Below are 10,596 nucleotides of genomic sequence, written 5' to 3' on the forward strand. Positions count from 1 at the left end.
TCGTGTTAAGGCTGGCTGTACAAGCTAAGGTTTCCACCCTCTCTGAGGAGGTGCCTGAGCCAGATGCTGTTTTTCCTCTGCCACACACGTGGTGCAGCTGTCAACTCCTGGCAGCTGCAGGAAGACTCTTACCGTAATACTCTACTGATTCCTCTAAGCATATGCTAACTTGCAACGTATAGCATCTGTATTAGGTTCTCAAGGAAAAAAAAAAGCATGAGAAGGTGCCTTGCTAATGCTTTACTTGACAGCATTTGCCTCAAAAGTTCCTTCATCTTATCTTACAGTAAATCCCATGCAGTTTTGACAGGACAACACTACAGGAGAGGCCAGACTCTTCTTGTTGTTAGTAGTGGTAGTATTATGATGTCTGTCACTCACATTTACCTGCCTTCTGCAAGTCACTTCTAAAATGTCACTTATTTGGAGCTACCTGCTAGCTAAAACTTTGGCAGGTTGCACCTGGAGTTTTCCTGTTTCAGCAGATGACTTGCCTGGCTCCAAGTCTTTTGAAATTGCTGGTCCAACATAATTTAGCATCTGTATGCCAGACTGATCGATCCCAAAGTGTAAATTACAAGCAGCTAAAGTTCATGTTAGGGATGCAAATATGACTGACTTCCAACCCATTAATTCTGACCCATTAATTTCAAATCATTAATTAAATTTGGTGGTTATGAGATAGCCTAAAAAAAACCCTGAAGGATGAGGATGGTTTTCCAGACTTCATCCAGCATGTCAGGATGTCCACATTGCATCTTTTATGCAGTATAAAAGAAACAGCAGGAAACAATTGAATTTTATATTCTTGTGTGCAGTATAAGAAAATAAACATGAACTAGGGTGGATACCTTACATGTGAAACTTGACAGTTCTTACATGTGAAACTTGACAGTTCTTACCTATGCTAAAAGTGCAGGGAAAGGAAGATAGTTTGTCTCAGATCCCTCTTCTCTCTTACAGAATAATGCATTTTTACAAAGTATTGTTTTCTTATCTCGCTTCTGTCATGCTGAGCTCCTGTATGCTGCTTCCTTTTACTGAAGGAGGGTATAAAAGACAGTCATATCACTTTTCTGTTTACACTGTGATTGTGGGCAGGCAATGTCTGCAAGAGAGGCTAACACAGAGCAGCACCTCCAAGCGGACTGCGGAACAGAGCAGGTAGAGAGCAGCCATTGGCCTGTCCCCAACACACTAATCCCCTGAGCTTCTGGGCTGCCACAGACAAGTTTTTCTATAGTATCTGGTTTATGGACATTTGTGGGCCATTCAGACATTACCATTATGATCCATGTATTTATCAGCTCCACACTTCATGACTTTTCTTCCATTCATCTGTGGAGCTTCAAGGTAGCCCTGTTTCTAAAGCGAGAAAATACCAAAAATAAAATAAAATAAAATAAAAATCTTAATCACTTGGATTCCAAATCTTAAAAATAATTACAAAAAACCAAAACTATTTTGAAATCTAGTTAGTATCTTCTCAGTACTAGGAAAAAGAAACAGAAATAAAACTAAAGACCCTTTTCTGTACACATTAACCAATGCACTGGGACAGAGATCTTTTTTAAAACTCTTCTGGGTAGGATGAAAGACTGTAAAATATCAGAATTACTACCCAAGGGGAAGAAGGATTTTTCTAATTGTGTAGTATCAGCCTTTTACCAAAATTAGAGAAGGGAGCAGAGAATTGCTTCCATTTTAAGTAGTACTGTCAGTGAGAGTGTGAAAAGATCCGAGCTGGACAGAAAATTTCAAGTTGCTGCTTCTTTGGAAATCTCTTTTCATGGAGCTCTAGGATCAAATCCTTTTCTAACTTCTCTTGACACCATACCAACAAAACAGTGCCAGAGTAATTGAGGGAGACCTGGCTCCTGCTAGGCTCTGGACTATCTTATCTATGTGTAGTCTGACCTTTTTTTACCCATACTGTGACAGCCTCTCACATGCGTGTCAGCGTGAGGAATAATGTCCTTGAAGACCGCTTTGAAGAAAGGTGCTTATGGTAGTAGCACGTAGAAGATTGATTCCTTCTTTTTCATCCATGCAAACCAAAACTCTGTCTCATCCAGCATGCTCTCAGAAAATGTGCACAAGTGTAATCCAGTGTAATTTACAGCCTGTCAGCCACCAAGTCATTGCCTTTTCCAACTGTGTGCTGAGCTTCCTCTGCTACCCTTAAATCAGAGGATGATCGCTGTGGGATCATCTCCAGAAAACAGTTTGTTGAGGCATCGGACATTTTTCCTGAAGCTACAGAACGTGTCTCCATGCTGAGCTCAGCCAGTTCTTTGATGAGACCTTTGCAGGTAGTTAAGCATAACTTTGCATTTTACTGAAAGATAAGGATTTTCTGGTTTAGGAAAACAAACCCATTTTCTTGGTGCATATCGCCAGTGCTTCTGCCCTTCTTCTCATAGCACAGTTTCTTCAAGGAAAGTGTTTTAAAGGAGACCTTTTAGTCTCTCCTGGAGATTACACTCTTGTAGGGGTCTCGCCTTCATCTGTAGAGTTAATGGCTTAATAAGCATTAGACCCTCCTATTATACAGTAACAAATAGGAATACAATACCTTTATCAATATTTGGCACAATTAATTTTTTTTATGTGAAACTAAATATTGATGCTGTCAAGTGACTGCAGCTTAGGGGCATAAATTACAAATATTCTTCTCCTGTGAGCCTCAAATTTTGCATTCATATACAGTAACCATCTAATGTCTTTCTATTCCTGTAAGCCATATGATTTGATTGCCAGATTACATGATTCTGTATTGTGCTTAGACGTCAGTGTTTTTATTATTACCAATATTAGCTTTTATTCTTACTGTAAATGGTAACAAAAAGTTAACTGATTCCTTACACTATAAAAGGAATAAAGTCCCATTTACAGAATGTCTCTAAACAGAAAATATCTTTGGAAAAAAGATATGCTGAATAAATAATTCATAATATGGTGGGTGAGTAGAAAAAAAAAGGTCTTTTGATGTATTTTGCTACTCAGAAAAAAACTGTATTTTTAAAATAAAGTAACTGGCTATTTTAATGGAGAACAAAATCTGCTTTAAAGAAGAATGGTTGCAGGGGAGTCAGCTCTCTGTGCATTTTGCACTTTTGTAGATAACAGAACTTGTGAAACTGAGGAATCCATCCCCTTGCTTTTCCTGATACTTTTCCTTTGTTCCATCCTGCTGTTTTTCCATTAGCTTATTTCTTGGCTTATGCTCTAAATGAAATGTCAACCCACCCACCAGAGGAAACCACGGCATTTCAAGGATTTCAGATTGTGGCAAAGCGAATTAGCCCGTCTGTAATATAAACAGACAGCAAATAAATTCTTAAAGGCCTTGGAATAAAAGCCTCCCCGCTTAAAGCTGCCTGTACTTTCAGTGCATTATGCTCCACATTTCCACAGAAGTATATACAATGGAACGATATCCCGAAAGCGTCCCAAAGAAAATCAGCATGTGCATTTTCCTTTTTTTTTTTCTCACGAAAACGGAGGATCTTCATTAACTAAACCATAAACATTAAGTGATCGTTTCTTGCTAAGTAGTGAAGAAATACCATGGAAAAATATCTGGGATGGCTCCAGCAGCCCGGGAGGAGGTGTCAGCCAGGCTTACACCCGCGTAGCCCCGGGCGGGGGCGAAAAGCAGAAACCGGTCTGCGGGGACACATTCCCCAGGGGCAACGAAACTATTCTCTGCTCAAGCCAAGCCATCGAATTAGATTTTACGCTAGCTTTTGCCCGTAAAGGAGCCGATCCTAAACTGAATTCAGGTGAAATGAGAACCAGCTGGTCTAAAGCTCAGGTGGGGCTCCTAACCGGGGGCGCTGGCCCAGCGCCGCGGGGGAGCGGCACACCTTGTCCAGCGGGTCACAAACGACCGCAGCTGCGCACGGCTGGCCTGGTGGGGCCGGGTAAACCGCCCGCAGTAACTCCTCTTGTTTGCCATTCGCTATCAAAGCGAGCACACCTGTGCAAAGTACTTTTTATTTTCCACGTGAACCATTTTTGTTTTTAACGCAGGCAGCTCGGCGGCAGGCGTGCCGGTGTGCCAGGCGGCGTGCGCAGTTCTGGAGAACAGGGCGGCTGCGCTCCTCCCTCAGGTGAGCGCTTCGTCGCTGAGGAGGTGGCAGGAGGGCCACGGACGCGGCAGAGCTGCTGCCAACAGGGCGGCGCGACTCGCGGCGCATAGGCAGCCGCGCTGCCGCTCCCTATCGTTATTTTGAAGTAAGGCAGCCGTCCCCCGCCGCCTCGGCGCCCCCAGGCCTGCCGCTGGCCTCTGCCGCCGCGCATCGCCTTTCCCCGGCCTCTCCCCGCCGCCGGCTGGCCGGCGCCACGGTTCCTGCTCCCGCCTCTCCCCCCAGGTGGCGTTGGCCCATTGCGGCGCCGCCAACGTCTGCCGCTGGCGCGGGGCGGGCCGGGCCGCGCGCCGCTTCCCGCCCTTTGCCTCCCTCAGCGGCTGCGCGCGGCGGGCACCGGCCCCCTCTCAGGCCGCCAGGCGCGGTGGCCTCCCGGCGCGACAGCATGGCCGGGGACGCGCCGGGACCGCCGGTGAAGGTGCTGGCCGCCCAGCTGCGGGGAGCGGTGCGGGGCGCCGGCGGGACGTGGCAGTTGTGCCGGGCGGAGGCGGGCCGGGCGCCGCTGTGCCTGCGGGCCGTGTGGATGCAAGGCACCGTGCTGGAGGCGCAGCGCGGCGGCGCCCGCGGCGGCTCGGCCCGCCTGCAGGACGGCAGCGGCCCCTTCACCGTGCTGGGGGTGGAGGAGGTGCCCAAAGGGCGGCCCTGCCTCCGCGCAGGTACCGGCCGGAGGGAGGGGGGGAGGGCGGGCGGGCGGGCGCTGAGCGGCCCCCGCGGGTTGTGTGCTCCCCCCGGGTGTGGCGGGCCGCTTTCCCTCCCCGTGTGTATCGCAGACTGCTTCAGGAGATGCCCTCCAGGGGCCCGCGGGAGGTGTCAGTCCCCGGGTGGGGCACACGCAGGGCAGGGCAAAGCGCACAGCTCCTGCGGCGCTGCCCGGCGGCCGCCGCCCTCGCTTGTACCGTTGGTCCGCACGTGCGGCTCTCCTGGGCGAACGATCGCGGGGCGGCTCGTGCCCGGTAACGTGGCGGTGCTCCCTGCGCAGGGGCGCTGGCTGCTGCCGTCATCTGCAAACGTGGCGGTGCTCCCAGCACAGGGGCGCAGGGTCCTGCCGTCGTCTGCAGGCAGCAGGCTCTAGCACAGGCCTGCAGGCCCCCTGGCTACGCATGGGCTGTTAAGAATGGTGCTTGTCAGTGTCTCTGGTGGGGGACATACCGAGCTTGCACAGCTGCAGGGAGGGCATGCTTTCACAGGCAGTGTTCACGGAAGAGGTATCCTGAAGAAGCTGCGCTGCTGTAGCAGTCACAGAAGGAGCAGCGTGTGCTGCAGCAGGGGAGTGCTTGTGGCTGTCGGTACAAAGAGTTGCGCTGTATTCCCATATGAGTTCCAGTAAGGATAGGGCCTGTTTTCAGTTCTCTGCAGTTACAGGAAATGTTTGATCAAACTGGGGTGCTGCTGAAAAGAGCTGTGAGTCTAGGAATAAGGATAGGGATTTTTCTTTTCTTTTTTCTTTCTTTTTTTTTTTTAATTCTCCCTTCATCAGTACTGTTGATTCAACGGGAGAAGTGCTGGACTGCAGCATTGCAGGAATTGTGGTACAAAATAGTCACATCGCTTAATTTTCAATCTTCTGAATTGTCCTCCCTTCACTTGTATGGAAGAAGGAGTTGTGTGCTGGTTTTCACTCTTACTGTATGTGAAAATCTGGTAAAATCTACTGTAAAAATGGCTGTATGGATAATGAAGACTTTTTCTGAAGTTTAGTTCTAAGCAATCATAATTCCTCAAGTTTTCTTGCAAGTATTGGCAGCTTTTAATTCAAACTGTTTTAACTACTTGGTTTTAAATATTTTGCTTTTTGAATTACAAAGGTTAATTACGTTTCATGCTTGCTTGTTTTTTTAGGAAACTATGTAATGGTGATGGGTGTGGTGCAGTCCTGCAGTCCTGAGCCTGTTCTTCGAGCAATAAAGATGACAGATCTTTCTGAAAACCCCATGCATAAGAATATGTGGACCCTTGAAGTGGAGGATTTGCACAGAGTCATCCCATAGATACTACTTCTGCCTAAAAAAAAATGGAAATGTACAATTTTTTTTTCTTTGGTGCAGAACACTGGGCCATTCTTTTTATTTGTGGTTGCAAAACAAGCACCAGTCACTCTTGGAGTAAACCAAAGAGAGAAGTCAGGCTCAGAGATAAGTGGAGGGATCAGTGCGTATCTGATAATAATCACAATATCTCTTTCACGGTCTCTTTTTATACCAACAGGTTTGAGAAACACTTATTTGATGCTTTCTGAGTAACGTGTCTATGCTATCAAGAATACTACAGGTTTCTGCATATGTTAGTTGCTGTTTCTAGGAACGTGCGTTTAGATAGTCATTCCTATAGCGGTGTATTCTTGGCAACAAGGGCTGCACAGAACTTGTGTTACCAGAGTGAATTCAGTCCATAGAATGAAGGCAAAATGTGTTTCGGTCTGTTTAGATTGTGGTTGGAAATAACATCTTTGCCTGTGTTTTCTCTTTCAGTAATAACTGTGTCAGTAAACTCTACTTGTAAGACCAATGTTTCTTTCTAACTGTAACCAGAGCCTTGTACTTAAATATCTCTCTGATTTCTGTGTTTCTGAAATATTGAAAATGGTACAGTAATAACCCCTGTGTTCAGTGAAGTGAAATTAACTGAAAAGATGCGATGCAGGATTCCTTGGAATAGGTTTTCCGGGTTCAAGATGCAAATACTTCTGCCACCTCATGAAACCAGCTTGCCATGCCTAAGTGCATTTTTCTCTAAAGGTTTCCTTTCTTGTTATGCTGGTTTTAGTTGTTTCAACCATTCTTAAATATATTCTATCTTTCCTACTCGTTTGAAAAAAAAACAAAAAAACAAAAAAAAAAAAAAAAAACAACAACCCCAAACTATGAAATCAGATCAAAAAAAATATTTTAAAAAGCAGAACTATTACTATTCTTTATTTCCCCTCTTGTCTAAAGAGAACTTGAGTCCTACAAAAAGCATTGCATTATCCATGTGGTATGGCTTTGTAGTTTGGGACTGTATTGTCCAGCAATACAGTTATGTTAATTAGGAATGCATGTAGGAAGGGAAGATACAATTTAAGACAAGTGCTGGTAACTAAATTTTAAAATTGTGGGATTATATTTTTAAAGCATATGGAAATTAAATACTGTCTTTTAAGTAGACCTTTAAGGGAGATCTTTGCAGATTAAGGACTGGATTTCAAAGTGCAATTCCAGCCTTGAATTTAGTATTCCAAACCAGACCACATCAGAGGCAGTTGTATAATGGAAGTCCTGTGCTCTGAGCCCCTGCTGATGAAATGCCAAAACACACATACAATACAGAATTTTGGCTGTCTGGGTTTATTTATTGTTTCCAATGCTGGGAAAAAAAATGCTTGTGGAATGCTGTAGCCTTTCAGAAATGATCCATGTGGTCAGCATATTGGCTGGCAGGTGTGTTTATCTGGTGATCGATACTTACCATCTGAATGCTTCTTGTGCCAGGAACCTGAAGCTCGTTCCAAATAAGTTCACCTTGCCATGCTTTCTACCTAGGCAGTAATGCCCTGGAAATAAAGAGCTAAAAGGTCTGCTGCATCCTTGCTAGTGTCAGTAAATTCATGGCAGAATTAAATACGGCTTGTAGCCCCTGTCATACATCGTTGGTGGGTGTACGATGTAGTGGCTATCAGTCAGGAGTGAAACTACTGTTAATCCATCTGGCAGTGATGCATGTTCACTGAATGCATCTGAAAAGTTGTGTTTATATAGGATTGGATTGTACTGAGGTGGAGCCAGATTGGATGTGTAGAGGATTTCTTTGCATCTCTCCCATCCAGAGGCTCATGAGTCAAAACATCTGGGGTTTCTTTGCTTGCTTGCTAACAGTCAGTTCCAAGCATAATAAGATGTAGATCTCCTCATTGCTTGATTTAGGGTGTTTCAGTATCTGTCTGGCTCTGTACTGTATGCTTGACCTCACTAAAAACCCAGACAAGTTCTGGTTTCAGCCCCCTAGCAAGGTTCACAGATTTGATCAGTACAAAGCTATAAATGTTGCTTGGCAGTTGATTGGAAGGAGAGCTGCTGCTGACCTGAAGTAGTGCTTTAGAAAGGCCTGCAATTACATTAGTAAAACAGTACCTTTAAAGGGTTTTAAAGCCAAGACTGGGTGCTTCTATGGAAGTTCGTATTAAAAGGTGCTTTCCTAGGAATTCAAAGCAAAAGCCACTCTTGGCAAAGTTGAACATTGAGCTTCAAATCAAAAGCTTTCTCATGATTGCTTTGACTGGGGAGTTTAGCTGTGCTTCACCTAATGAGTGGCTGATGCTGCATAAGGCTGTTGGTGGCTTCTGTTCCACCTCGGTTTAAGGGTTGGGTTGAAGTGCCTCACCTCTGGGTTTCGAGTTTGGCACTGTGGGGCTGTACTGGGTAGTGGGAATTCTTCCTTTTCCACATCTTAACTTGTGTTGCAAGTCCTACAGTAGAATGTGGGTTTGTCTGTGGTTTTTGTTGCTGTTGTACAGCAGAGGATGTAACTGAGATGTTACCGGGTGAGCCCTGTCTTGTGGAGGGGGAGGTTAAAGCTGGGATTTTGTTCTAAGAGGGCTTGGTATTTGGACCTTGAAGAGGGCAGGAGAGTGGCTGTAGATTGCAGGAATGCTTCTGTGTGCTCTGTGTTAGTGCTGTCGTAACTGGAACAAATCTGGATTTTGCTCAGCGCACATACCAGTATCTGGAGGACACGACTGGCAGAAACATGAGGCTCTGTGTATTTCAAAGTTTCTCAGCCTGTGATAGATCCTCAAAACCTCAACTTTGCCACTAAGTTTTGGGGCATGAGAGTTTGTGCGGTATGTATAAATGTCTGTGAACTTTGTAGATCTGGAGTTTCTGTATATGACCTATATAAAGGGCATGTTGAAGGTGAATTGTAAGTACTAAAAATACTCACACTTGGAAGAATGACTTAACCGCAGCTGGGGGTGGGTGGGTGTGTTCAAAGTGCTCTGATCAGCATGACTTACAGATGCAGAAGTTCCTGGTCTCCAGTGAGCCAGGAGGCAAGGTCAGAGCCATTTGTATTGTTTGATGTGTAGCTATGCAATTGATTTTTATGCATTTTCCATAGGACAACATAGTATGTGTACTACATTACCTTCATCTGAAGCATAAGCATTTCAGATGATTTCAGTCAAGGTGTTCTAAAATAAATGTGCAGTATTATCAGTAGTTCTATACTAAAAGTTTAGTCCTGATGAAGCCAGGGTAGCGCAGAGAAAAATGCCAGTTTTGAACTACTGAAACTGAAGGATTGACCTGAGAAATGATTTAGTCAAATCCTGCCAAGGGGATCCTTCCTAGAGGATCACATCTGTGAGGACTTACAAACATACTTTAGTTGGCTTGAGGGATGCTTTTTGGCTCTGAGCCATCACCTCATCTTGGCACGCACCCCTGCCAGAGTGGGTCAGCTTGCAGCAGGCAGGGAGGCTGCTATCCAGGCATCAGGGAATGCTGGAATGTGCTTCCCCACAGAATCCTCTGTCACCTTCCTATTTAATGACTTGTTTGCTAGTAAGAGCTGCCTTACAATGTAGCTGACATCTTGCTTCTGTTAAACAGGGTAGGTTGTGTTTATTTCCATTTTTTTTAGTTCCCAAGCTGAGATATTACCGTGCAGTGTGATTAAGACATATGTAAAAATCATTGAGGTGGTTTCCTTGGTTCATTATCGGTTTTACAAAGTTCATTTGAAGAACCTCTTGACCTGTGACAAAATACTGCACGTTTGTTGCTATTTTATGAGCAAGCATGAAAAAAAAGCTTGCCTTTCCACGAACACCAGTAGTCCGTCTGGCACATAGGCATAGCTGCCAATACAAAAATGGAGACATGGCTTTATTCATGAAAGCTATAAATCAATGCTAAACTGAAATTATGAACATGGTACTGAAAAATGAAGTGTGGTTCATGTTTTGTTTTTTTTTTTTCTCATCTGCCTCCCCCAGATGATTATTCTGTTCACGCTGTTCTGTAGAAATGGTGCTTTGTACAGAGTTTTTTACTGGTCTCATGCAATATTTATTGTTAATGTGGTCAGTTGAGTGTTTGGTGACAACCCTTAGAACAGCAGGGCAGGAGGGGTTGAGGTTTCTGTTGACCTAAGTGCTGGCACAGCCTGCTCCTCTCTGAGCCACACAAGTGTGCAGCAACTCGTGCCTGTGCCGACCCAGGGCCCAGCCGAACTTTATGGCCTCCTTCAGGTGGTTTGGAGGGCCTGTTCGTGCTCTTGCCTCTCTTGTGAGTATCTAGACACAAACCGGGCATTTGCATAACCTAGGAACATCTTGGAGACAATCTGTCAACATGCCGAGCACAATGGTTGTAGTTTAAAGTGTTTATTGGTGTTCAAATGGCTTCTTCATCCCCTGTGATATGTTATATGCAGCTTTTAGGGGACTCATTATCTGCATCCATCT

At 45.1% G+C, this 10,596-nt stretch overlaps 1 protein-coding gene across 1 annotated transcript; it reads left to right on the forward strand.

The window, feature by feature from the left end:
• Window positions 1–4,536: 4,536 nt before the first annotated feature.
• RMI2 (RecQ mediated genome instability 2) lies at window positions 4,537–7,805 on the forward strand (the record flags this gene model as incomplete). The annotated part of the gene is made up of 2 exons (XM_082490312.1): window positions 4,537–4,807; window positions 5,991–7,805. The coding sequence occupies 2 exons, from the start codon at window positions 4,537–4,539 to the stop codon at window positions 6,137–6,139; spliced, it is 420 nt and encodes a 139-aa protein (XP_082346438.1). The 3' UTR covers window positions 6,140–7,805.
• Between the last annotated feature and the right edge of the window lie 2,791 nt (window positions 7,806–10,596).

The sequence above is a fragment of the Vanellus vanellus genome, assembly GCF_965231255.1.
Source record: "Vanellus vanellus genome assembly, chromosome: 14".
Taxonomy (NCBI): Eukaryota; Metazoa; Chordata; class Aves; order Charadriiformes; family Charadriidae; genus Vanellus; species Vanellus vanellus.